Consider the following 27,926-nt stretch of genomic DNA (forward strand, 5'->3'; position numbering starts at 1 on the left):
TCAGTGTTGTGTGTCTGGAGGACAAGATGGAGGTGACCATTCTGAAGGATCTGTTTGGGATCAGGAAACTAGTCAAGGCGTCTGACCTCACCCTGGGCACTGCACAGTGCATGCCATCCTCTGAGGACAAGGACACCGTGGTCTTCCAGATCAACCTGCAGGACTGCGGGAATGTGGTTCAGGTCAGTCAGCTGATACAACATGGATAGTTATTCTGTAGTCTTAAGGTTCACCATATTTGTTACAACCTGATCATACAATCTCTACCACACTGACCATACAGGCAACATCTTCCTTCCACTGCAAGGGTCTGCCTGGATACAAATGGGCTAAACTAGGCAGAACCTCCTAGTGCACACAGACTGCACTTCTGGATTTATACCCAATCAGGCAGGCTCTTCTACTATACGCTTGTTGCTAGACATAAAGATTGTACAAACGAATTGTAACGTGTGCTAAACTCTAGACTTTTATCTACTGTGCATGAGGTTGTATCAGATTATAAAATGAACAGTTTGCTATGGAAAGTCATCACCCTAAAGAGATTGTACAATCTGATTTGTCGTGTGTGTGGTGAGCAATGAGGACCTACCTCCATTAGACAAACCCTTGCACTATAGATCTGTTGGTAGACCTAAAGATTGTACAATCACATTATAGTGTCTTGAACTCTAGGCTGCTCTTAATATGCAGTGAGGGAGTACCTGATTGAATGGATTGTTTGGTCAACACATTACATATTGGCTGGTAAATCTGAAGGGGATTGTACAACCAGATTGCAAGATGTATTACTATCATGGAGAATATGCTATACTGTAATCTCTCCTTGGAAATATGAGTAATAAATCTTGGGATCTCTCTAAAAGCCATTTAACTTGTATTTAACCAGACGGGACCTTCTAGCACCAGGATATCAAACCTTGGTACTCCATGCTGTGCTAAAACTGCAAATCCTATCATGCCTGTGGCTGGCCATCTTCCATTGCCTTATGGTACTTGTAGTTTTACAACGGTTGGACTGCCACGGATGCCTACCCCCTGATCTAGCATAAGATAGTTGGCTACATGTGGCATTGAGTGATTTCACTTCCTGTCCTGTAGATTAAACGGGAAGTGAGGCTATCTTTCCAATATGAGGAATATCGCCTTGAAGACAGTTGTCACACAAGAGCATATGTCCCCTTTTAGAATATACCCCTCTAATGCAGCTTTTCTGGCAATTCACAATGTTGGACTTCACTTTCATTCCTAGGTGGTTTTTTTTTTTTTTTTTTTAGTTTTTATTGCTGCCTTGGTCCCTGCTGGGGAGGCTTACCATTGATGTTGGGATAGAAAGTAATGGGGAAACTGTCATCATAGGGTGAAACCTTCCAAGGGGAACTCATGGAGGATAGAAGAGGACACTTGTGAGGGAACCCTTGTTGGTCACCAATGTAAGAGGGGTTTCATCCTCCCTCCCTTGCTGTCTTTTCTGGGACAGGAAGAGGCACGAAGTTCCAACTCTTCACTCCATCCCAAAGGTTTTGCCTGGACTTGTGTCCAGGCTGGTCACTCTGTCTCTAATATTTCAGGACTTCAGAACAAAGACACTTGCAGTTCAAATGTATCACTCCATTTGTGTGCTGATAGCATACATTGAAGTGCCATGGTGGCAGCAGGGAGGTGGACCTGGGAACTAGGATGAGGGACCAGCTACATAGACCACTTTATATCTAGACTATCTTTAGGTAGTGCCTACTGTAAATTGTTGGGTGTGTTGAGGAGTTCCCTCTTGGCCTCAGTGAAATAAGGATTGTCTCTTGCAGATGAACACTGACTTCCTTCTTTATACTACAAGCGTTGCCTACAAGCCATCTCCACCCAGGAACGTCCCAATCACCCGAACAAACAGTGCCAACATTGGTGTTCAGTGCTACTACCCCCGGTAAGTCTCCTAGTTGGGCCAATTCACAAAACGCATGCTTTAATCTTGCTTCAATTGTCGGGAACTGAATCATTTTAAAAGTCTCACTGCCTAAAAGATCAGCTACAAAGAAACTAATACAAGGCATGATGGGTCATGGAGTATCCAATACCTGGTTAGGCATGGGACCTTCAGCTTTTATATTACTTTCCTTATGGGATCACTTTCAAATTGGATGCCTGGTTGTTAAAACTGTTCCATCACTGTATAATGGAGGACATTTCTATTTTAGTTGGATAAAATGGGTGAAATGCATAGTTGCCATGTGCCACCTGCAGGTGGTGGCCACCAAGCAAATCTGGCACCTTCTGCAGCCATTGTAAATGCTCTAGGTCCACCTTCTCTTAATAATGGGAATCTTTGTTGCAGGTAGTGACAGGCTGCTCTGTTACACAAGCATGCTTTCCAAACTTGAGTCATGGGTGGTCCATTGGTATTTTGGTCAAACTCTATTTCTGTCTACTTCTGTTTTAGGCACGGCAATGTCAGCAGCAATGCAATCAAACCAACATGGATTCCCTACAGCACCACCGTAACCATGGAGGAGAGGTTGTCCTTTGCACTCTATCTGATGAATGGTAGTATTTCTATTGGTTCCTTCTCTAGACTGAACACTACAACTGTCAATCCAGTATAAGCTGTTGTCTTTGAGTTATGGATCCCTCAATCAGTCATCCTGATCCCTTCTGGAGGAGGCTTCTTGCATGTGGATCCCATGCAGGATACAATCTTTGACTGTGCCAACCTCCATTAGCATATTCTAGCCAAGCTAGTCTTAACCAGGAAAAGCTTCTACCACCACAACAGCACATTTTGTCTGGGAGATAAATGCATGAAGGTAACGCATTCTGACTTCTTCTATGGTTACCTGTTAATTTATGGTTGCATGTTAATTTTTAGTAGCTTTGCATACACCTGGCTTTCATTAAGACTTGGCTACTGAACTAGTTTAACATTTGATCACATGATGCAGGTTGGATACACCAGCTACTTGGCAGACAAATGTAGCCTTGGCTATGACAGACAGCAGCCTTTGTTGGCACAGCATAAGCATATCCTCAATTAGAAATTCTAGGCTGCATTTTCCAGGACCTTTTGCTGTCTTCCATATGTCCCCAGTAATCCAGCTTGACCATCTTGTAGACCTAACTTGGTAGGTAAGATTGTTTTAACTTCTAACCTAACATGGAGGTGTCTGTCTCTTGCAGAGGACTGGAGTGGTCAGAGTGCATCTACAATCTTCACTCTTGGTAGCTCCTTGAAAATTGAGGCCTCTGTCAATGTGGAGAACCACATGCCGATGAGGATCTTTGTGGACAGCTGTGTGGCACTGCTAGCTCCGGACCCCAATTCCACCCCTCAATATGAACTCATTAAAAATTATGGGTAAATATATTGTGTTCTGTGTTGGGATATTTCTAGGTCCAACTCTTGCATCTGCTTTTTACACTTCCAGGTTTCAGCAGGTCCAGAAGACCTTGGCAAAAAAGCTTCCAAAAGAGGGTTGGGAACATGGGTCTTCTGGGTGGGCTGTGGCCTTGAGCCTCAAAAAAGTCCCAGTGTATTGTGGTGCCTCACTCTTTAAAACCCTTTTTCCAACCTTCTAGGTGCCTGATGGATGGGCAGCAAGAGGATTCCTCCTCCACCTTCATATCACAGAGACCAGAGCCAAACAGACTGCGCTTTGAGATTGATGCCTTCAGGTTTACAGACTCCAACCAGCCCACGGTATGTAGCACTCTGTGTGTAATCTGATGGTGCCGAATGTGGCAATTGTGCTTAATTAATGTATTCCTTCTCAGATCTACATCTACTGTGAGTTGAAGGCCGTCCCACTCAACCAGGCCCCAGACCCAACTAACAAGGCCTGTTCCTTCAGCAAAACCAGCAACTCGTAAGTTACAAATGTATTCCTTACAGAATGTATTTTGGTTAACCTGGTGTGTACAGAATGTGCCTTCTACTAAGCAAAACTTGTGCAGGGAAACATCCTGATATTCTGAATATGCTACCTGCTGGGCACACTGATACAGACTAGCTTGCACAAAGTTGGGACAGCCTTGTTCTGGGGTCAGAAACTTGTACTGATGCCAAGATGGGGGTGGCAATGGTAGCTCACTACTGAGCTAATGTTTCCTTTTAAGAGGACTAATTGCCTATGGCAGTCAATAAGCCTTATCACTGTTCAGAGAAGATTGGCAAATGGAAGCCAATTGCCTGTATGGGCCCTTGGCCTATATGCCCACAAGCTGGGGGGTGAAGAGAACATCGTTTCTGCTCGGGTCCCTTTTTAGGGCCTTGGTTCTCAACTGGTGAGTCATGACCCTGTATTCAATGTGCCACCACATGCCTTCCATTTTTTTAGTTGAGAGGCTCCTTTGCCTCCCCCTAGCGCAGCACCATCAGTTCTCATGACAAGCAGCCATTCAAAATAAGTTGCCGAGTGTCAACTTGAGGTGGGGTGGAATGGGGCTTTTGCTGCAAGGGAGCTCCATCCATACATGCATTGCTTGCAGCTCCCTCATGGGTCTCCTGTAGGGGGGCCAGGACCGGAGATGGAGGTGGCAATGGTAGCTCACTACTGAGCTAATGTTTCATTTTAGAGGGGACTAATGTAACAATGTGAAGGCTTATTGACTAGAAGATTGGCAAATGGAAGCCAATGGCCTTTTTGGACCCTTGGCTTTCTGCCCACAACCTGGGGGGGTGGAGGGGATCATGTCTGCTCAGTTCCCATTGATGGGAGATATTACTTTTGCTGCCTGTCCTGGAGACACGACAGGAAAACTTTCCAAAGCTATCTGCAAAACTGTAGGAGATGGAGACTCCAAATACTAGCTGTGTAAATGGCCCAGGAAACTGAGTTCTCTACCAATTGCTCTCTTTCTAGGTGGTCTCCTGTAGAAGGTGCTGCCAACATCTGCAGCTGCTGTGATACTGGAAACTGTGTTGGCTCACCTAGGAGGCTTGGACCAGCACAATCTAGAAGGGTTGGGCCAGCACAATCCAGAAGACACTGGAAGAGACATCAAGCTGGTAAGTTTTTAATGGTGGACCTGTAGATTATAAAAGCCGCCACTGCTGTTTTGTAAATGCTGTTTGCTGACTATCATGTATGTTCCATGTTGGTGTTCAAAACTCTGACAAAGTAGGGAGACTAAAATTGATTTTATTCACAACAGTTATGGCTCAATAACTAATCCAGAGATGACTTGGCAATTGGCATTCCCAGGATTCAATTTTCCAAGTGCCCTCATGATTATCTAAATTTAACTGATCTTTCTTCTTTCTGCAGATGAGGAATCTGAGGTGACCAATGTACAGCTCCTGGGCCCCATTTGGATCATTGACCCCAAGAGTGTTCTCAATTCTGAGGGTGAACAGGCTCTTGCAGTGCATGCAGCTGAATCAGAACAAGAAGTGAAGCCCTGGATGGTGGCAGCTGTGGGAGGCCTGTGGGTGGTTGTAGTGATGGGGGCTGTGCTAACCTGGAAACTCAGATCAAGAAAATGTAATGTGACCACAATTCAGCAATAAACTTGTTTTTGCATAAGAGGTTTCCTTGTGTGTAGTTTATATGCTGGTCCTTGTGATAGAAATGCAACAACCTGCTGGGTCACCAGGTATCTTCCCTACAAGAGTTGTCAATGTTTGCCAATGGCTACCACACTGGCTTTTTCTGTTGGCCCCCTGGATCTGTTCAGGATCTGCTGGCTGTCTGGACTTCTAGGGCTACACCCAAGTAATACACATGATGGAACTTGGCTCTGGTTTGTACTAAGTCTGGCATTGCTGGCTTGTCATTGCCTAAATTTGCCTGTTTAACCACCTCCCATCTGATGCAGCATGCTGAGTGGGAAAAGATTGGATATTGGCAAACTCTGGGTCTGTGTTGGTGACTACCAACCCTTCTCACCCGGGTCAATGGAATATCACTTGGAGTGTTAATGTGGTCACTGCTCTAAGAGCTGTCACTTGATTCTGCTGTGACTTCTATGAAGGTGAATGCCGATGCTTGGATAGTTTTGCAGATCACATTAAACATTCCATATGACTTCCACAACACTTGCCTAGGCCTGAGCACCAAAACTGTTGTGAAAAGGGTACAATGCATGGACTTTTAATGGCTGTCTAGGAGAGTTCTCTTGACTAGTCTCAAAACAGAAGATAAGGTGACCTCTCATCAAACGGGTGCCCCACAAAGATTTCCCCTTGCTTCCTGTTAACAATTTGGATTTTCTCACAACTTGGACACTGGTCACCAAGCCAGAGTGAATAAATCTCCCTTGTAGGGACAAATACTGATGGTGGTCAACAGGTCCTAGAAGGTGAAACTCCCCTGAGGGCACATAGATGGTAAGAATTTGACATGGTCTCAACTTTCTCAACTTTATAAAACCTAGCTTGAGATTAACTTTAAGGAGTTTACAACAAACTGTATGTTAATGGGGCCCTAATATGACCGTATTGTTGGACTGGAACCTTCGGACCATAAATTGGACTAAATCTTTAACCAGATGACAGATGTTGCTCTGGACATTGGTGCCAGATGAAAAGATGGCGCCCAAGACTAGACTAGGCTTGACCTTTATGGGTGGTCACACATTCCACCGCCAAAAAACTAGGCGAGATTACGTTAACGTGTGATCACGTGACAGGTCACACATTCTAAGGTAGTCACAAACTTTAGAACAGGGACTTCTCTGACGCCCGACCAGCACTTGGGGGACCCAGCTTTCTTCTGCCCCGTCCCTCTTTCTCTTAAGCTGCTCAACCAAAGCTGCGGGGACTCGGACCCACCTCCTTCCCCGACTCCTCTGTGACAGACCCCCCCCCCACCTGCATCAACGGATTGACACACATCCCCCCCCCCTACCACATCCTGCATTAAGATTGCACTCCCATACATCCCCCACCCTATCCTGCATCAACAGATCAGCCCCACATTAGATTCCTCCTCCCTCACTCACTTCCTTTCTTCACGGTCCCGACAGGCGATTAAGGGAACAGACTTCCTCCGCCCCCTTCTTGCCACCTCCTCCGAAGTAGCCCGATAAAAGCTGCGGGAACCTGTCCCAGACCTGTCCCTTTCTACTGACGTCCCTTGCTGCCTCCGTCTCGCTGTCCCCCGGCTCACTGTCCCCCGCCGCCTCACCATCCCCTGGCCGCCTCCTCCTGGTCTCTGATTCCCCTGTTACTTCATCGGGCTGCTGCATTTTCGCCGCCCCCCTGGGGAGTGCCGCCCAAGGCAAACATGCCCGCTTCTTGCTACCTGATTATGCTAATGTGGAAGACTCTGAAACGCAATTGTATGCTATACTGTTTGTGCATCATGTGCTATCTTATTTTATTCTATTCTGGAAAAATTAATAAAATACTTTGAAAGATAAATCATCAGGTCTTTGAAGTGGTCTACAGCCTTTGTGGAGACTGGGCTTGTGCAACCTGCAACCCTGGGATCTCTTCCTGACTTGCCTTATGCAAAGTCCCAGACCATGCTGGTGTACCGCCTGCTTTGGCTGTGCAGCTCAGATGGGAGCCACAAATCCAAGCAGAATAGCCTTTGAACCACTTCTTTTTACCCCATTTGAGTGGATAATGGAAAATCTCCTTCTTTAGTCATTGAGACAAAGTTCCCCCACCAGTTTACTAAGTGATAGCTTGGAAAGCTGGGCAATTGGGAAGCCGGGCATCGTGTTAAATCCTCCTGGCTTCCTGATTGGCCAGAAAGCCGGCTCCATGTTTCTTGATCACCTGGTGACGCTGGGCGCCATGTAACGACTTGCCACCCGGCTTCCTGAATAGTCAGGAAGCTGGCGAGCCGTTACCCAGCCCTGGCGTCCTGATTGGCCATAAAGCCGGCTCCATGCTGTCTTGTCACCTGACAAGTCAATACACACCGCCCGGCTTAATGGGACTTCCAGTATCTGCGAGTACCGAAATAAAAATATTGGCACTTGACACCGAAAAACCGGTATCAGTGCGTTCCTGAAGTCCATAGGATTTCACTCAGCCCTGTGAATATGCAGTTCCTTGTGTCGCCACGCTAAGCCTGCCATCTGAACTGCCGTATGAACAATGTAACATTATCATTGCCTGCTGGAAGCTATGCATGATGGGATACGCAGTCTTGAGAAATGGAGAGTCCATCACATTAAGCAGCAGGGAAGGAGACGCAAAGCACACTTGGGAGTCCAGGAAGTTGTAGAAATTGATGGGAAGGTAGCACTCACTTCAAGTAAGCTTTCATTGTATTATCAAAAACCACTCTACTATGTATTCCTATTACAATGCTGATGTTCTAACAGGACAGTACATGCTAGTACATAGTACAGGATACTTTACACACCTTTATATGGTACAGATGACATTTGGATCCGGCTCTCTCCGCTGTCCTTGGCATTCCTGAGTTACCTGCTGTCCGGCTTTGTAAACAGCCAGCGATGGCTGTTTACATACAAGCGTTCGGGCGTCTGCAGAGACGCCCGATCGCTTGTAATATCCGGTCGGGTGTGCGGGCCTCCCCCCTCCGTCGCCACCGCTGCTGGCGATCCCGGGCTCCGGTGTGAGCCCGGGGCCAGCACAGCAGCTCTGCGGCCGGAGATCAAACGGAGCTCAGTACTCGGGCTCTGTTTGATCTCCTCTCCTCTTCGGAATGCAGGCAGTGATGTGTATTACATCACTTCCTGCATTCAGCGTCACTCTCCGGTACAGAAACCGGAGAGAAGCTGGTGAAGCAGGTCTCTGCTTCATCAGCTTCTCTTGGGGTCCCTAGGTGACATTAGGGGTCTTAAGACCCCTGATGTCTCCATAAAGAGGACCCTTCACTGCAAATTGGCTATCACATAGGGAGCTTGCTTGCTCCCTATGTGATAGCAATAAAGTTCAGTGGAAAAAAAAAAGGTTTAAAAAATTTGTTACCAAAAAAAATAAATCAAAAAATCACATATTAAAGCAATAAAAAAAATTTAAGTGCCCCGCCCCCCAAACGCAAACATGCGTCAAGCCCATCTACGTGTGAAAACGCCACCGCTGATTACATCCATTGCGCCGCACATGTTACATATCGCCGCGAACGTCAGAATGTGAGCAATAATTCTAGGGTCATCAATCACTGATAGCGGTAAACTGATGAGCGGTAAAAGCTTTTAAAGCGTCGGCTATGGTCAATTTTGAGTATGGTAGTTTATTTTAACGGGTGCGCGCAATTTTAAAGCATGACATGTTTGGTGTCTATTTACCCGACGTGACCTCGCATTTTATATTTTACCAAAAAATTGGGTAATAATAAATGTTTTATAACATAACGTAGGGAGAACAGGTTTTTTTCTTCCAAAATTTGCGGTACTTTTTTTATTATACAGTAAAAAAAAACCTGTAGTGGTAATTAAATACCACCAAAAGAAAGCTCGATCTCTCCCCAAAATATGGTATAAAATTCATTTCAGTACAGCGTTGCATGACGGAATAAATGTAATAATAATAATTAACATAAGTGGCGGTACTCCCGGCCCTCTAGAGTATTACTCTCAGTCGCTATTATAGACAGGAAGTGTCCGCCATCGTAGAGCCTGGCGGCCAAACTCTCAGAGACCATAAGCGTTAACATGCGGTCTCTTGCACATTACTGTGTGTCGTCTTGAGGCGGTCCATTCAATCATTAACGCACCTCAATAGCGCGCATCACAGCCTTTGGCATGCGCATTGCGGCGCCCTGCCCATAACAGGCATTTCGGGTGCCATTCTAAATAAATTGTGCCCAACAAAATGTTGCCTGTGGTAACGCAGGGAAAATGCACATTTCCCCATACGTCACTGCAACGCATAGGTGTGAATGGGGCCCTTAAGGTTGCAGCAGTTTGATGCTGTCCCCTTTAAGCGCCTGCTGAAGAGAGTGGTGGGTAATTAGGACAGCTGGGGCAGATTGCTGTCAGTGGAGGGGGGTGGTCAGGGTTCATCTGCACCAGGTGGGGTAATTGCTGCAGGAGATATAAATTCTCATAGGGCTGGATAGAGTTCATGTTGCTCTTCTGGTCACAATGGGTTGGAGGTGGCTCAGTGGTCTTGTTGGGGTGCTCATGGCCTGTGATCTTGTCCTATGCCAGTATCCCTGGTACCGCCAGCAGCCAGAATCTCTACGGCGGGGTCCCTACCAGCCTGGATGGGGTTCTGCCCGAGGACTTCCTGAGCTGTCTAGGCAGATGCCCAGTCCTTCCTTGAGGACCGTCAGTGTTGTGTGTCTGGAGGACAAGATGGTGGTGACCATTCTGAAGGATCTGTTTGGGATCAGGAAACTGGTCAAGGCGTCTGACCTCACCCTGGGCACTGCACAGTGCACACCATCCTCTGAGGACAAGGACACCGTGGTCTTCCAGATCAACCTGCAGGACTGCGGGAATGTGGTTCAGGTCAGTCAGCTGATACAACATGGATGGTTACCCTGTAGTCTTAAGTCCCATCATGCATGTTACAAACTGACCATACAATCTGCACCACTAACTATACAATTGACTTTAGTGCTACCAAAACTATGTAATGAGGACCTACCTAAACCATCCAATCAGACAGGTCCTTCTACTACATACTACTTAGTGGATCCAAAGGCGATTGTACAATCAGATTGTAGTGCGTGGTGAGCATAAAGCTGGATATGTCCTTACAGTCTGATTGTACAGCTTCCTTTAGATCTGCCAACCGCTTTGTAGTGCCAGGGCCTACCTGGATACAAATGGGCTAAACTAGGCAGAACCTCAGTGCACAGACTGCGTGTCTGGATTTCTACCCAATCGGGCATGTTTTTCTACTACATGCTTGTTGGTAGATCTAAAGATTGTACAATCAAATTGTAATGTGTGTGCTGAGCTCTAGACTTTATCTACTATGCAGTGAGGTTGTATCAGATTGGCTATAACATGAATAGCTTGCTAAGGAAGGTCATCAACCTAAGGAGATTGTACAATCACATTGTAACATGTATGCTGAGCTCTAGGCGTCTCTACTATGCAGTGAGGGTGTATCTGACTGGCTATAGATTGGATGGATGAATAGTCTGGTCATCACATTACATATTGGCTGGCAAACCTGAAGGGGATTGTACAACCAGATTGCAATGTGAATCACCATCATGGGGTGCTACAATCTCTGGAAATCAGTAATCTTAGGGCCCCTCTAAAATGCATTGAACTTCTATTTAACTAGGCAGGCCCTTCTAGCACAGGGCTGGGCAACCTTGGCACCATGCTGATAGGGGAGAGCAGAGTTAAATGTTATCACTGTGCAGCTTCTCATTTCACTGTCCAGTCTCATGCTGGGGGCATGTCTGGGATAAAGTGGGTTAAATGGTGTTGGCTCTCAGACTGGGGGCATCTAGTGGCAGAAATAAGTATGGCAGGGGAAGTCTCTGGATTGAAGGTGACTGTTGTGGCAAAGGCTGTTTGTCATTTTATCTTAATGGGTGACTTATTTTGAGGACGGTTTGCATTAAATCTGAACTTCTTGCCTTGGATGGAGTTTGAAAGGGTTAGCACTTCTGTCAGGATGTCTTCGTCACTGCTGGGGAGGCTTACCATTAATGCTGGGATAGAAAGTAATAGGATAAACTGTCAGAGGGTGCAACCTTCCAAGGGGGACTTGTTGAGGTCCCCTAATGGAGGGGGACCCTTGTTGGTGACCTATGTGAGGGGTTTCATCCTCCCTTGCTCTTTTTACTGGGACAGGAAGTGGCAAGAAGTTTCACTCCATCCAAAAGATTTTGCCTGGACTGGTTGTGTCCAGGCTGGTCACCCTGTCATTGATATTTTAGGATTTCAGAGAAAATACACTTGCAGTTCACATGTATCACTCAGTGTGCTAATAGGGTAAAATGAAGCAGAAGTGCAATGGTGGCGGCAGGGAGGTGGAACTAGGATGAAGGACTAGCTACATGGACCAGTTTATATCTAGACTATATTTAGGTAGTGCCTACTGTAAATTGTTGGGGGAGTGTTGAGGAGATTCCTCTTGGGCCTCAGTGAAATGAGGATTCTGTCTCTTGCAGATGAACACTGACTTCCTCCTCTATACTACAAGCGTTGCCTACAAGCCATCTCCATCCAGGAACGTCCCAATCACCCGAACCAACAGTGCCAACATTGGTGTTCAGTGCTACTACCCCCGGTAAGTCTCCCAGTCAGGCCAATTCACAAAACGCATGCTTTAATCTTGCTACAATTGTCTGTAAAATGATTCAGTTCCCAAGTCTCCCTGCCTAAAATATTGTGAGCTACAGAGAAACTTGTACAAGGCATGATGGGCCATGGACCGTCCAATGCTTGGTCTCTGATGAAAGCTGCAGCTTTTATATTGCTATCCTTATGGGCTCACTTTCAATGGGATGCCTGGTTATTTCAACTGTTCCATCACTGTATAATGGAGGACATTTCTATTTTATAAAATGGGTGAAATGCTTACATGTGCCACCAGCAGGTGGTGGCCACAAAGCAAATCTGGCATCTTCTGCAGTCATTGTAAATGCTCCAGGTCCACCTTTTGTTGCAGGTAGTGCCGGGCTGCTCATTACACAAACATGCTTTCCAAACTTGAGTCATGGGTGTTCCTTAAGGTCCATTGGTATTTTGGTCAAACTCTTATTTCTTTGTCTACTTCTGTTTTTAGGCACGGCAATGTCAGCAGCAATGCAATCAGACCAACATGGATTCCCTACAGCACCACCGTAACCATGGAGGAGAGGTTGTCCTTTGCACTCTATCTGATGAATGGTAGTATTTCTATTGGTTCCTTCTCTAGACTGAACACTACAACTGTCAATCCAGTATAAGCTGTTGTCTTTGAGTTATGGATCCCTCAACCAGTCATCCCCCCCACTCTTCTAGAGGGGGCCGCTCCTACATGTGGACCCTTTGCAGGATACAATATTGTACTGTGTCAACATCTATTATCACATTTTAGCCCACCTAATCTTAACCAGTAAAAGCTCCTACCCTAAACTGCACATTTGTCTGGGAAATAATTGCATGAAGGTGGCATTCTGGCTTCTTAACTGGTTGCCTGTTAATTTCTAGTAGCTTTGCATACACCTGGCTTTCATTAAGACTTGGCTACTGAACTTGATCAACATTTGATCACATGATGTAGTTTGGATACACTAACCAATTGGCAGACAAATGCAGCTTTGGCTATAACTGAGGCCATCTGAACTAAGGCTGTTGTATCTGTTGGCACAGCATAACCATATCCTCAATAAAAATGTTCTAAGCTGGGTTTTTCAGGATCCTTGCTGTCCCTTCCACTATGTCTCCATTAATCTAGCTTATCCATCCTGGAGAACTAAACTTGGTAGGTAAAAATTGTTGTCTTGAAACTTCTCACCTAACATGGAGGTGTCTGTCTCTTGCAGAGGACTGGAGTGGTCAGAGTGCATCTACAATCTTCACTCTTGGTAGCTCCTTGAAAATTGAGGCCTCTGTCAATGTGGAGAACCACATGCCGATGAGGATCTTTGTGGACAGCTGTGTGGCACTGCTAGCTCCGGACCCCAATTCCACCCCTCAATATGAACTCATTAAAAATTATGGGTAAATATATTGTGTTCTGTGTTGGGATATTTCTAGGTCCAACTCTTGCATCTGCTTTTTACACTTCCAGGTTTCAGCAGGTCCAGAAGACCTTGGCAAAAAAGCTTCCAAAAGAGGGTTGGGAACACGGGTCTTCTGGGTGGGCTGTGGCCTTGAGCCTCAATATATTCCCAGTGTACTGTGGTGCCTCACTCTTTAAAACCCCTTTTCCAACCTTCTAGGTGCCTGGTGGATGGGCAGCAAGAGGATTCCTCCTCCACCTTCATATCACAGAGACCAGAGCCAAACAGACTGCGCTTTGAGATTGATGCCTTCAGGTTTACAGACTCCAACCAGCCCACGGTATGTAGCACTCTGTGTGTAATCTGATGGTGCCGAATGTGGCAATTGTGCTTAATTAATGTATTCCTTCTCAGATCTACATCTACTGTGAGTTGAAGGCCGTCCCACTCAACCAGGCCCCAGACCCAACTAACAAGGCCTGTTCCTTCAGCAAAACCAGCAACTCGTAAGTTACAAATGTATTCCTTACAGAATGTATTTTGGTTAACCTGGTGTGTACAGAATGTGCCTTCTACTAAGCAAAACTTGTGCAGGGAAACATTCTGATATTCTGAATATGCTACCTGCTGGACATGCTGAAACAGACTAGCTTGCACAAAGTTGGGACAGCCTTGTTCTGGGGTCAGAAACTTGTAGTGATGCCAAGATGGGGGTGGCAATGGAAGCTCACTACTGAGCTAATGTTTCCTTTTAGAGCACTAATTGCCTATGGGAGTCAATAAGCCTTATCATTGTTCATAGAAGATTGGCAAATGGAAGCCAATTGCCTGCATGGGCCCTTGGCCTATATGCCCACAAGCTGGGGGGTGAAGAGAACATCGTTTCTGCTCGGGTCCCTTTTTAGGGCCTTGGTTCTCAACTGGTGGGTCATTGCCCTGTATTCAATGTGCCACCACATGCCTTCCACTTTTTTAGTTGAGAGGCTCCTTTGCCTCCCCCCTAGCGCAGCACCATCAGTTCTCATGACAAGCAGCCATTCAAAATAAGTTGCCGAGTGTCAACTTGAGGTGGGGTGGAATGGGGCTTTTGCTGCAAGGGAGCTCCATCCATACATGCATTGCTTGCAGCTCCCTCATGGGTCTCCTGTAGGGGGGCCAGGACCGGAGATGGAGGTGGCAATGGTAGCTCACTACTGAGCTAATGTTTCATTTTAGAGGGGACTAATGTAACAATGTGAAGGCTTATTGACTAGAAGATTGGCAAATGGAAGTCAATGGCTTTTTGGACCCTTGGCTTTCTGCCCACAACCTGAGGGAGTGGGGGGGGTGTGGAGGGGATCATGTCTGCTCAGTTCCCATTGATGGGAGATATTACTTTTGCTGCCTGTCCTGGAGACACAGCTTTGGAAAGTTTTCCTGTCATCTGCAAAACTGTAAGATGGAGACTCCCAATACTAGCTGTGTAAATGGCCCAGGAAACTTGAGTTCTCTACCAATTGCTCTCTTTCTAGGTGGTCTCCTGTAGAAGGTGCTGCCAACATCTGCAGCTGCTGTGATACTGGAAACTGTGTTGGCTCACCTAGGAGGCTTGGACCAGCACAATCTAGAAGGGTTGGGCCAGCACAATCCAGAAGACACTGGAAGAGACATCAAGCTGGTAAGTTTTTAATGGTGGACCTGTAGATTATAAAAGCCGCCACTGCTGTTTTGTAAATGCTGTTTGCTGACTATCATGTATGTTCCATGTTGGTGTTCAAAACTCTGACAAAGTAGGGAGACTAAAATTGATTTTATTCACAACAGTTATGGCTCAATAACTAATCCAGAGATGACTTGGCAAATGGCATTTCCAGGATTCAATTTTCCAAGTGCTCCTCATGATGGTCTAAAAGTTTAACTGAACTTTTTTTTCTGCAGACGAGGAATCAGAGGTGACCAATGTACAGCTCCTGGGCCCCATTTGGATCATTGACCCCAAGAGTGTTCTCAATTCTGAGGGTGAACAGGCTCTTGCAGTGCATGCAGCTGAATCGGAACAAGAAGTGAAGCCCTGGATGGTGGCAGCTGTGGGAGGCCTGTGGGTGGTTGTAGTGATTGGGGCTGTACTAACCTGGAAAATTAGATCAAGAAAATGTAATGTGACCACAATTCAGCAATAAACTTTTTTTTTGCATAAGAGGTTTCCTTGTGTGTAGTTTTATATGCTGGTCCTTGTGATGCAACAACCTGCTAGGTCACCAGGTATCTTCCCTACAAGAGTTGTCAAAATGTTTGCCAATGGCTACCACACTGGCTTTTTCTGTTGGCCCCCTGGATCTGTTCAGGATCTGCTGGCTGTCTGGACTTCTAGGGCTACACCCAAGTAATACACATGATGGAACTTGGCTCTGGTTTGTACTAAGTCTGGCATTGCTGGCTTGTCATTGCCTAAATTTGCCTGTTTAACCACCTCCCATCTGATGCAGCATGCTGAGTGGGAAAAGATTGGATATTGGCAAACTCTGGGTCTGTGTTGGTGACTACCAACCCCTTCTCACCCGCGTCAGTGGAATATCAGTTGGAGTGTTAATGTGGTCACTGCTCTATGCTCTACTGCTGTCACTTGCTTCTGCTGTGACTTCTATGAAGGTGAATGCTGATGCTTGGATAGTTTTGCAGATCACATTAAACATTCCATATGACTTCCACAACACTTGCCTGAGCACCAAAACTGTTGTGAAAAGGGTACAATGCATGGACTTTAATGGCTGTCTAGGAGAGTTCTCTTGACTAGTCTCAAAACAAGATAAGGTGACCTCTCATCAAACGGGTGCCCCACAAAGATTTCCCCTTGCTTCCTGTTAACAATTTGGATTTTCTCACAACTTGGACACTGGTCACCAAGCCAGAGTGAATAAATCTCCCTTGTAGGGACAAATACTGATGGTGGTCAACAGGTCCTAGAAGGTGAAACTCCCCTGAGGGGACATAGATGGTAAGAATTTGACATGTTCTAACCTTTCTCAACTTTGTAAAACCCTAGCTTAAGGTTAACTTTACGGACAGTTTACAGCAAACTGTATGTTAATGGGGCCCTTATATTATGACCGTATTGTTGGACTGGAACCTTCAGACCATAAATTGGACAATCTTTAACCAGATGACAAGATGTTGCTCTGGATGTTGGTGCCAGATGAAAAGATGGCGCTCTGAATGTTGGTGCCCAAGACTAGGTACACTGTGGTCTCCTATTAAGCTTTTCACAACACTTTTGGTTATTACCTACATATTACTCAGATCCAGGAACAAGCCATAGTCACACTTCTATTCCTGTGAAGTAATTTCACTGCTCGTTGGAATGTTTTGTTTGGAAATGTAGTACAAAGCGCATGCCTTTGAAAGACCCAAAGGTTGTCATTGTCCTTGAGGGCAAATACATTATGTAATGTCAGGGTTTGTGTAAACTTATGCTGCAAGGCTTCCCAAATGGGGTCCTGTTTCAACCACTAAAACATCAGGTCTTTGAGGTGGTCTACAGTCTTGATGGAGACTTGGCTTGTGCAACCTGCAGCCCTGGGATCTCTTCCTGACTTGCCTTAGGCAAAGTCCCACACCATGCTGGTGTATCTCCAAGCCTGCTTTTTCTGTGCAGCTCAGGTGGGAGCTACAAATCCAAGCAGAATAGCCTTTGAACCACTTTTTACCCCACTTTAGTCATTGAGACAAAGTTCCCCCACCATTACTATTACTATTACTAAGTGATAGCTTGGATCTAAAGGAAATGTACCACATAATATTTAGGTTCCTGCCCCAGTGAGGTAAAAGGATCTCCATTGTTTCCCAACAGAGGTGGCCAGAGGTCATTCAGGTGCTCCTAGGGACTATGGAAGGTCCAGTGTGTGCTCTACTAATGCACTAATAAGTGATCCCTCTGGTTGGTTTCGTGTTTAAAAGTTAATCACTTTCTGGTGAATCGTCATTGTAGAGCAAACTGGGTGTATCTGTGCATCCCTAGTTCTTTTGGCATGTGCCGCGCTGCAATAAGGTTCCCGTCTCTGGATGAATGGCACCCAAAGAGATGGCAATTCGAGAGTCAGTGTCAAGCAAGCTGGGTATGAGTTTAGAGATGTGGTGACTTGTCCGGTCCTCTAAAAGGTGGCCCCCATGTAAGGGCCCAATCTGACTACCTGCAGACATTTTTGCCAGCTGTATCCTCTACAAATGTCTTTGTTCTCCATACAGTGCCCCATATTCTACCTGTGGTTGTATGAGTGATGTACACAGGGGGTAAACACTGCTCCCATGTGCCTTTATCCCTCTTACATCACACATTTGATTCTGATTTGTGGCTGCTGCCTGGCATTTCATGCATACCCCTTCATTGTAAACAGCAATCCTAAAACTACAATAATTGGGGTCGGCGGCTCGATTACTAAGCGCTGATGATCTGTCCCCTTTATAAGGTCAGCAGTGTCGTCATACAGGCAGTAACAGCAGCTGGTGACAACTGATAATCCCGTTGTGATCTTGGGCCCATCATTACAGATTTTCTCTGTTAAAAGGAATTTATGGTTAACTGAAAATATGTAGTCCTATCTAAATTGAATCTCCATACGTTCTATCCCACTCCTAATAACCACATCCATCTAGAAATCTGTAACCTTACTTAATGAAGATTAGGGATGCACCGATAAAGATACTAGTAATGTAGTAAAAGCTCCCGATGCTTATCCCAATACCGGAACTTCTGGTATCAGGAATGCGGGCGGCGAGTCATTACACGCCGCCCGGCTTCCTGATTTGCCAGAAAGCCGGCTCCATGTTTCTTCATCACCAGGGAACTGGCTTTCCAGCCACAGGAAGCCGGAATGCATGTAATGACTCGCCCCCGGCTTCCTGATTGGCCAGAAAGCCGACCATGTTTCCTCCTCACCTGGTGACGAGGTAGTATGGAGACGGCTTCATGGTCAATCAGGAAGCCGAGCGCCATGTAATGACTCGCCTCCCAGCTTCCTGATTGGCCAGAAAGCCAGCTCAGTGATTCCTCTTCACCTGGTGACGAGGGAGAAAGGATACAGCTTCCCGGCTAATCTGGAAGCCGGGCACTGAGTCAATACACACCGCCCGGCCTTCTTAATGGGACTTCTGGTATCAGCGAGTACTGGGAAAAAAACATTGGTGTAAAAAAACTGGTATCGGTGCATCCCTAATGAAGACGCCCATAGGATATACTTCTTCAATGCACTGACACAATATCACTCAGCCCTCTCTGAATATGCAGTTCCTTGTGTCACCGCTCTAAGCCTGCCATCTGAACTACAGATGAACAATGTAACATTATCACTGCTTGCTGGAAGCAATGTATGATGGGCGATGTAGTCTTTAGAAATGGAGATTGCATCACATCAAGCAGCAGGGAAACAGATGCAAAGCACACTGGGAGTCCAGGAAGTTGCTGGAAGTGATGGGCAGACAGAAGGCAGCACTCCCTACATATTTTTTTGTAGTAAGCTTTGATTGTATTATCAGAAACATCTGTAGTAAGTATCCCTATTCCAATGCTGCTGTTCTAACAGGATAGTACATGCTGGGGCTTTACACGCCTTTATATGATACAGATGATGACATTTGGCTCCGGCTCTCCGCACTGTCCTTGGCATTCCTAAGTTAAGGGGGCTGCAGCTTCTAATAGACAAAACCCCTGCAAGGCCCGATTTACACTTCGGCTGGTGTTAGCACAACGCGTTGCCATGCATTAAAAGCAGACGCTTCCTTTAAAAGACTGGCAGAGCACCTCTGTGTACACACACCATTTTATTATCTCCCAACACATCGGGGATGCTGAAACGCACTCCTTCCATGTAGCAGAACAGGGACAAATTCTATAAGAGAATAGTAACTGCGTTTTCCTTAGTCAGGTGGCATTTGAAGCAGACTGGAGTCCCGCTACAGGAGACAATCAGGAAACAAAAGCTCCAAAAAGCCTCGTCAGAGCTTACACAGGGCTATGGATGCCTTACTCTGCTCCCATGTGATAGCGCTGGACCTATCAGGAGGCACTGTTGCCATCACAATAGAAGCAAGTCACATGGTCCAACAGATTTTGAAGTCTTTTGCATCTCTCCCACAGGTGAATGTGGTGGTGGGGAGGAAGGACATGTTTGTATGGAGTTGAGAAGGAGCAATAAGTGACCCTATAATCCTTTTCTTGAACACCTATTCCTTACACCAACACTCTCCACACTAATCACCAAAACTTGCATCTCTTCATCCAGCGCTGGAAGAGCTGCACCAAACCTTCACTCCTGTGCGGACCATAACGCGCCCCGCCGGCAGTGCAGAGATCCAGCCGCGCCCCCGCCGGCAGTGCAGAGATCCAGCCGCGCCCCCGCCGGCAGTGCAGAGATCCAGCCGCGCCCCCGCCGGCAGTGCAGAGATCCAGCCGCGCCGTCAGTGCAGAGATCCACCTGTGCCCCACCATCAGTTCCAATGTCCACCTGTGCCTCACCGTCAGTGCCAAGATCCACCCATGACTCTCCATCAGTGCCAAGATCCACCCATGACTCTCCATCAGTGCCAAGGTCCACCTGCCAGCACCAAAATCCACCCGTCCCTCACTGTCAGCGCCAAGATACACCCGTGCCCTGCTATCATTGCAGAGGTCCACTGACATGGCCAGTAACCGATATACTCCTCTTCTATACACCATTCACTGACCAGCCTGATTAGAAACACGCACAGCCGTCATCTGAGTTTAAATTAACACTAACGTTTTATTAACAGAAATATATATTTACAACTGTAAACATTGGGAACTGGAGCAAGCAACTGTGCAAGTACATTTTTGGTCCCCAGTGGGGTCTAGGCATCATCTTCCACCACGATGACGTCATTGCTAGAAGAATTCAATAGATCATCATCATCATCATCATCTGTGAAAAGTCAGAGAGGAAAACAGAAAATTGCAAAATGTGCCTGAAATTCTGCTGTGCCCATTATGAGGGGCTCCCACCATCCCTGAGCTGAGTTCCCGGGTCTGTACACCTGCTGTGCCCATTGTGAGGGGCTCCCACCATCCCTGTGCTGAGTTCCTGGCTCCGCCCACCTACTGTGCCCATTATGAGGGGCTCCCACCATCCCTGTGCTGAGTTCCCGGTTCTGTACACCTGCTGTGCCCATTATGAGGAGCTCCCACCATCCCTGTGCTGAGTTCCCGGGTCTGTACACCCGCTGTGCCCATTATGAGGGGTCCCCACCATCCCTGTGCTGTGTTCCCGGGTCTGTACACCTGCTGTGCCCATTATGAGGGGCTCCCACCATCCCTGAGCTGAGTTCCCGGGTCTGTACACCTGCTGTGCCCATTATGAGGGGTTCCCACCATCCCTGTGCTGAGTTCCCGGGTCTGTACCCCTGCTGTGCCCATTATGAGGAGCTCCCACCATCCCTGTGCTGAGTTCCCAGGTCTGTACACCTGCTGTGCCCATTATGAGGAGCTCCCACCATCCCTGTGCTGAGTTCCCAGGTCTGTACACCTGCTGTGATCAACCAAAACTTGGTTAAGATAAGGAGAGGTTACGGTTGGAATTTCCATGGGCTAGAAGAAGCCGGCACAATTAATATCCCTTTTGGGTGGATATGACCTTTCAAATAATGATTATGAAAGCATAAGAGAAGGGAAGTGACGGAGAAAGCAGTGAGGGAGGTCATTAATAATCCGTGACTTCCACGTCTCCACCGTGTACCAACAAATGAGAGTGAATAGGAGAAAGCTGTGTGTGTGACGCAATCACCCGATGACAGAGGTGAAGAAAAACGGTGACATCACACATCACGCTTTGTACCGGAGTTGGCGGGCGCCCGTCTTTTCTCGCTCTCCTCTTCGCTGTCGGAGCTGATCGTGATGAGCTCCGCGGAAGCAGTAAAGATGGAGCTTGTGGAAACCTCGTCTGTGAGGTAGTAGAAGCAGCCTCGGGGGGAGTAGATGCTGCTATCATCCAAGGAGGAGGTGGACAGGAGGCTGGGGCCTTCGGAGGCCGTGCAGGTGGAGGAGGTGGAGTGGTCGCTAGAGGTCCCGGAAGAGTCAGTGTGGTCCCCGGAGGTTACGGGAGAGGAGTCCTCTGCCAAGGATGCAGGAGGGGCAGTTGATTGGCTGGAGGAGGTGGAGTGGTCGCTGTTGCTCAGAAGGATTTTGGACATGCTCTGTTCCAAGCTGTCTGGCTTGGCTGTACACTCCAGATGTGGCAGTGGGGATGGGGTACCAGTATCCTGCAGGTCCGGACTTGGATCCATATCAGCCCGCATGACTTCAATAGACTCATCTGACAGGTAGGCATGTCAATTACATTCAGATTCCCATCCAGCCATGTGAGGGGTTCCCCATCACTAACCAACCGTGAGGGGTTCCCCATTCCCACCAACCAACCAACCGTGAGGGGTTCTCTACTTCCAGAGGGCGACAAGTGCTCAACCAAACAAACACTCCGAGATGAACAGCTCCCATATTTTATCTTACCTGGTCCCCCCCTTTCCATTGCATACCTTATTCTGGACACAATGACGCCATCACCGGGTCTCTTATGCAATGCAGGCAGATCATGGCTGGTGGGAGGGGCAAGCAGGGTGCTGTATATAGCTTCCTGAAAACATCACAGTACCCTGCCCAAGTACTCCTCTCAAGAGCCCTCGGCACTGATACACTGGGCTGTCTCTTGGGAGGAGTTATGCAAATATCAAAATGCCGGGTCAGTCTGGAGGAGTGGGTGTTCCAAGGCCAGCTGCATTTGCATGAAGATTGCCCAAGGTAATGCCTCCATGAGTGGAATACCTGATATCCAATTAAGGGAAGGGGTGGGCTAGTCAGGCTGGGGAGGAAAGTGCTAGATAATGCTGGATGTCCTCCAGCCAGCAAATGAGGCGGGCTCTATCCGATTGGCTGCAGCTTCTAATGCACATTGTGAGACGCCCGCAGTGTGCAGTGAAGGCTGGTGCTTTCCTTGCCACATTAACCTGATGAGAGGCAGTACAAGTTCACTTTAGGGAGGGGGTGTGCTTCATGCAGTCAGAGGACAACAGAAAATCGGTGGAAGTGCCTAATGCCGCTCACCAGACTCCAGACGCTGTTCCTCCTCCTGTTGCTCCGTCAAACTGGTGGGCTCTGGCATCATGGACAGACTGGTGACTTCCTCCTGTCAGGGGCAACATACAATGAGTCTCCTACATCAGGGGTAGCCAAACGTCAGCCTTCCAGCTGTGATGAAACTACCAAGTCCCATGAGGAATTGCAAGACCGACGGCCACGACTTACACAGGCAAAGCATGATGGGATTTGTAGCTTCATCACAGCTGGAGGGCCGACCCCTGCGCCACAAGGTGAAAGTTCCTTACCAATAGTCTAGATACCAACATGTCATCGCCAGACTTCACAGGGCTCTTCCGGCACTCCACTGCGAGTCCCCGACTGACGAGCTCCTGTCCGATATCCAGCTTCTGCAACAAGGAGAGGAAGATCATCAGGCCTGAGATGGGGCCACACAGGAAGTGGTTAGGGGACACAGGACTGATGACACACACAGCAGGCCTCATTTAGACAGTTCACGGCAAATATACAAAAACATCTTTTCATTCGCTTTTCTTTAGGAATCATATATGAGAGAGAGAGAGAGAGAGAGAGAGAGAGAGAGAGAGACTAGAACTAGGGATGCACCAATACTGGTATCGGGACCGATACCGGGCATTTTCAGGAGTACTTGTACTGGTGAGAATGCCCGATACTAAAAAGGCCGATACTGGCCCTTTATATTTTTTTAAAACGGATCGGCTGCCGAGGTCCCGCGCTTGTGGGGTCCTCAGCAGCCTACTGGGGACCTGGCGGTAGTCGTCCATGGCAGTGCCTGTCCGGCCACATATCTCCTTCTCGGCGCAGGCACAGCCAACGACAGCCCCATACTGAACAAACAGCCCTGGAGACGGCAGGAGACCAGCGCCCAATCAGTCAGCTCGGTGCCCGTCCGCAGAGCCCAACATGCAGCCTGGGGACATGTGTACGCAGCCCTGGTGAGATGCAAAAGTAGCTCTGGTGACATCTGTACGCAGCTCTGGTGACAGCTCTGCACAGCCTGCAAAAGCAGCTCTGGTGACATCTGTACGCAGCCCCGGTGACAGCTCTGCGCAGCCTGGTGAGACGCAGCCCTGGTGAGATGCAAACGCAGCCCTGGTGAGATCTGTATGCAGTCTGGTGAGACGCAGCCATGGTGACATCTGCGCGCAGCCCTGGTGAGACGCAAACGCAGCCCTGGTGACACCTGTACGCAGCCCTGGTGACACCTGTACGCAGCCCTGGTGAGAGCTCTGCGCAGCCTGGTGAGATGCAAACGCAGTCTGGTGAGACGCAGCCCTGGTGACATCTGTGCGCAGCCCTGGCGAAAAACTGTCCAAAAATAATTAGTCTGTATTGTTTTAGAAAACAATGTCACATGCCCCTTTAAGAAAAAGTATCGGCAAGTACCTGAGGGAAAGTACTTGTACTTGGCATAAAAAAAAAAAAAAAAAAATTGTATCGGGACATCCCTAGTTAGAACCTTTGTCAGGGGAGATTTACCTTCACTTCCTGTCCTGAAGACACAACAGGAAGAGAAAATCTTTCTGAAGTAAGAAGAAACCCCATGTTAGACAGCAGTCACCCTTCTGTTCTGGGGAATACTGCATCCCATCACTTTCTGGCATGGTGACAAAAGCACAAATAGGGTGAATCTCCCCAGTGAATACACAGATAGTAATAAAAACCTGACAGAGGTTCTAATTTTGCTATATCGGAAATGCATGTTAAAGCCGATCTCCAGTATAACATGTGCATAGTATACAACATGCTCTTATGTTTAGCCCGGAGTTGAGTTTTTATTTGAAGGGGGCTCTGTACATATCTATATAGACCAGGGGTAGCCAAACTCCGGCCCTCCAGCTGTGGTGGAACTACAAATCCCATGAGGCATTGCAAGATTCTCACAGCCACAGACATGACTCCTGGAGAGAGATGCATCATGGGATTTGTAGTTTCACCACAGCTGGAGGGCCGCAGTTTGGCTACCCCTGATATAGACCGTACATATTGGCTGAGATAAAACAGAGGGCGTCTCTGACTCACCGGGTTCCCGGACGGGTCGTATAGGTGAATCTGGAAGTGGGAGATCCCAGGTGAAGGGAAACTGGCTATCTTGGCCAATAGAGGTTTCCATTTAGCGCAGTATGTCAAGGACTCAAACGCATTCAGCGCCTCGTGCGACCACTGCCCACCTGCCACAAGACACAAAACCTTGGAATATGAGACGACAATTCAATACGACAACCTCGTGGTCAGAGACGAGCGTTTGGGACTCACCTTTTGGGGCAACGTTGGCGAGGGCGCATTCCACCGCCTGGAACGGCAAACTGAGAAAGTCGCTCCTGAAAGAAAGGATGAAAAATCAGTAAACGAATAAATTGGCGCAGTATATGCACGGGGAGCAATGTCTGCATAGAGGCGGCTCTGCTACACACAGAGGCCCAATGACACCATAACAAATCATCGGCCATTTTATTTTTATAGGGGTTTTCCCGGTTTGCTTTAAAACCACAACAACTGTATTTTGCTATTCAACAAAAATTATGAGATGATAGGTTTCTGTACTCCGGACCATCACCCCTATATGAGCTGGTTGTGGACACCTGACCATCACCCCTATATGAGCTGACTGTGGACACCTGACCATCCCACCTATATGAGCTGGCTGTGGACACCTGACCATCACTCCTATATGAGCTGGCTGTGGATATCTGACCATCACCCCTATATAGGCTGGCTGTGGACACCTGACCACCCCCCCTATATGAGCTGGCTGTGGACACCTGACCATCACTCCTATATGAGCTGGCTGTGGATATCTGACCATCACCCCTATATAGGCTGGCTGTGGACACCTGACCACCCCCCCTATATGAGCTGGCTGTGGACACCTGACCATCACTCCTATATGAGCTGGCTGTGGATATCTGACCATCACCCCTATATAGGCTGGCTGTGGACACCTGACCACCCCCCCTATATGAGCTGGCTGTGGACACCTGACCATCACTCCTATATGAGCTGGCTGTGGATATCTGACCATCACCCCTATATAGGCTGGCTGTGGACACCTGACCACCCCCCCTATATGAGCTGGCTGTGGACACCTGACCATCACTCCTATATGAGCTGGCTGTGGATATCTGACCATCACCCCTATATAGGCTGGCTGTGGACACCTGACCACCCCCCCTATATGAGCTGGCTGTGGACACCTGACCATCACTCCTATATGAGCTGGCTGTGGATATCTGACCATCACCCCTATATAGGCTGGCTGTGGACACCTGACCACCCCCCCTATATGAGCTGGCTGTGGACACCTGACCATCACTCCTATATGAGCTGGCTGTGGATATCTGACCATCACCCCTATATAGGCTGGCTGTGGACACCTGACCACCCCCCCTATATGAGCTGGCTGTGGACACCTGACCATCACTCCTATATGAGCTGGCTGTGGATATCTGACCATCACCCCTATATAGGCTGGCTGTGGACACCTGACCACCCCCCCTATATGAGCTGGCTGTGGACACCTGACCATCACCCCTATATGAGCTGACTGTGGACACCTGACCATCCCACCTATATGAGCTGGCTGTGGACACCTGACCATCACTCCTATATGAGCTGGCTGTGGATATCTGACCATCACCCCTATATAGGCTGGCTGTGGACACCTGACCACCACCCCTATATGAGCTGGCTGTGGACACCTGACCACCACCCCTATATGAGCTGGTTGTGGACATCTGACCACCCCTATATGAGCTGGTTGTGGACACCTGACCACCACCCCTATATGAGCTTGTTGTGGACACCCGACCACCACCCCTATATGAGCTGGTTGTGGACACCCGACCACCACCCCTATATGAGCTGGCTGTGGACAGCTGACCACCACGCCCTATATGAGCTGGCTGTGGACACCTGACCACCACGCCCTATATGAGCTGGCTGTGGACACCTGACCACCCCTATATGAGCTGGCTGTGGACACCTGACCACCCCTATATGAGCTGGCTGTGGACACCTGACCACCCCTATATGAGCTGGCTGTGGACACCCGACCACCACCCCTATATGAGCTGGTTGCGGACACCCGACCACCACCCCTATATCAGCTGGCTGTGGACACCTGACCACCACCCCTATATGAGCTGGCTGTGGACACCTGACCACCACGCCTATATGAGCTGGCTGTGGACACCTGACCACCACCCCTATATGAGCTGGCTGTGGACACCTGACCACCACCCCTATATGAGCTGGCTGTGTACACCTGACCACCACCCCTATATGAGCTGGTTGTGGATATCTGACCACCCCTATATGAGCTGGTTGTGGACACCTGATCACCACCCCTATATGAGCTGGCTGTGGACACCTGACCACCACCCCTATATGAGCTGGCTGTGGACACCTGACCACCACCCCTATATGAGCTGGTTGTGGATATCTGACCACCCTTATATGAGCTGGCTTTGGACACCTGACCATCACACCTATACGAAACATCCCAATCTAAAACCATGGCCACCGCTCACCCCATTTTGTAGCTATAACATCTTCCACTCTTCTAGAAAGGCGTTCCACAAGATTTTGGGGCATGTCTGTGGGAATGTGTGCCCATTTGTGAGGTTAGGTACTAATGTTGGATCAGAAACCCTAGCTCCAGTAGGGTTGAGGTCAGGGCTCTGTGCAGGACACTTCAGTTCCTTTACACCAAACTGGTCCAACCATGTCTTCATGGAGCCGGCTTTGTGCCCAGAAGCACAGTCATGTTGGAACTGAAAGGACCTTCTCCAAACTGTTACCACAAGCTGAACGAGCAGAATTGTCTACAATGTCTTTCTATGGTGTAGTATTAACATTACCCTTCAATGGAGACTCCTGAACTCAGCACTGGGAGGGGGTCCACATATGTTTTGGCCATATACTGTAAAAATAATGTATTGAGCATCATTGCTCTCTATAAATCACTAGTGAAAGCACATCTAGAATATATAGGAAGGGAAGGGTTTAGGACACTCTATGCCAAGGCCACATCATGAATACGGGGGGAGGTTTAGGACACTCTATGCCAAGGCCACATCATGAATACGGGGGGAGGTTTAGGACACTCAGCGCCAAGGCCACATCATGAATACGGGGGGAGGTTTAGGACACTCTATGCCAAGGCCACATCATGAATACGGGGGGAGGTTTAGGACACTCTATGCCAAGGCCACATCATGAATACGGGGGGAGGTTTAGGACACTCAATGCCAAGGCCACATCATGAATACGGGGGGAGGTTTAGGACACTC

The 27,926-nt window shown here is 47.9% G+C and overlaps 2 protein-coding genes across 2 annotated transcripts in view; one reads left to right on the forward strand and one right to left on the reverse strand.

The window, feature by feature from the left end:
* Positions 1–2: 2 nt before the first annotated feature.
* Positions 3–6,786, forward strand: LOC108797697 (zona pellucida sperm-binding protein 3-like). The gene is made up of 9 exons (XM_018569341.1): positions 3–182; positions 1,806–1,924; positions 2,438–2,541; positions 3,172–3,349; positions 3,571–3,691; positions 3,766–3,857; positions 4,854–4,999; positions 5,259–5,407; positions 6,730–6,786. Exons 1-9 carry the CDS (start codon positions 27–29, stop codon positions 6,784–6,786), a joined length of 1,122 nt encoding a protein of 373 aa, XP_018424843.1. The 5' UTR covers positions 3–26.
* A 13,592-nt stretch (positions 6,787–20,378) lies between these two features.
* The window catches only part of TDRKH (tudor and KH domain containing), a 16,165-nt gene continuing 8,617 nt past the window's right edge, over positions 20,379–27,926 (reverse strand). Inside the window, exons 10-15 of the mRNA XM_018569343.1 lie at positions 24,892–24,956; positions 24,658–24,806; positions 22,902–23,003; positions 22,621–22,702; positions 21,350–21,835; positions 20,379–20,449 (exon numbers count right to left, since the gene is read on the reverse strand). Of these exons, the coding sequence (XP_018424845.1) occupies positions 20,379–20,449; positions 21,350–21,835; positions 22,621–22,702; positions 22,902–23,003; positions 24,658–24,806; positions 24,892–24,956 (955 nt within the window). The remainder of the gene's footprint in view (positions 20,450–21,349; positions 21,836–22,620; positions 22,703–22,901; positions 23,004–24,657; positions 24,807–24,891; positions 24,957–27,926) is intronic.

This window comes from Nanorana parkeri, unplaced genomic scaffold (genome assembly GCF_000935625.1).
Source record: "Nanorana parkeri isolate BGI_ZX_2015 unplaced genomic scaffold, ASM93562v1 scaffold1324, whole genome shotgun sequence".
In the NCBI taxonomy this organism is placed as follows: Eukaryota; Metazoa; Chordata; class Amphibia; order Anura; family Dicroglossidae; genus Nanorana; species Nanorana parkeri.

What these genes read in the sequence shown, in the direction of transcription:
- LOC108797697 (XM_018569341.1), top strand. Translation starts at nt 27, where the DNA reads ATGGAGGTGACCATTCTGAAGGATCTGTTTGGGATCAGGAAACTAGTC. An exon ending in GTTCAGTGCTACTACCCCCG is followed by an intron (nt 1,925 to 2,437) that starts GTAAGTCTCCTA and finishes CTTCTGTTTTAG; the next exon opens with GCACGGCAATGTCAGCAGCA. An exon ending in TGCACTCTATCTGATGAATG is followed by an intron (nt 2,542 to 3,171) that starts GTAGTATTTCTA and finishes TGTCTCTTGCAG; the next exon opens with AGGACTGGAGTGGTCAGAGT.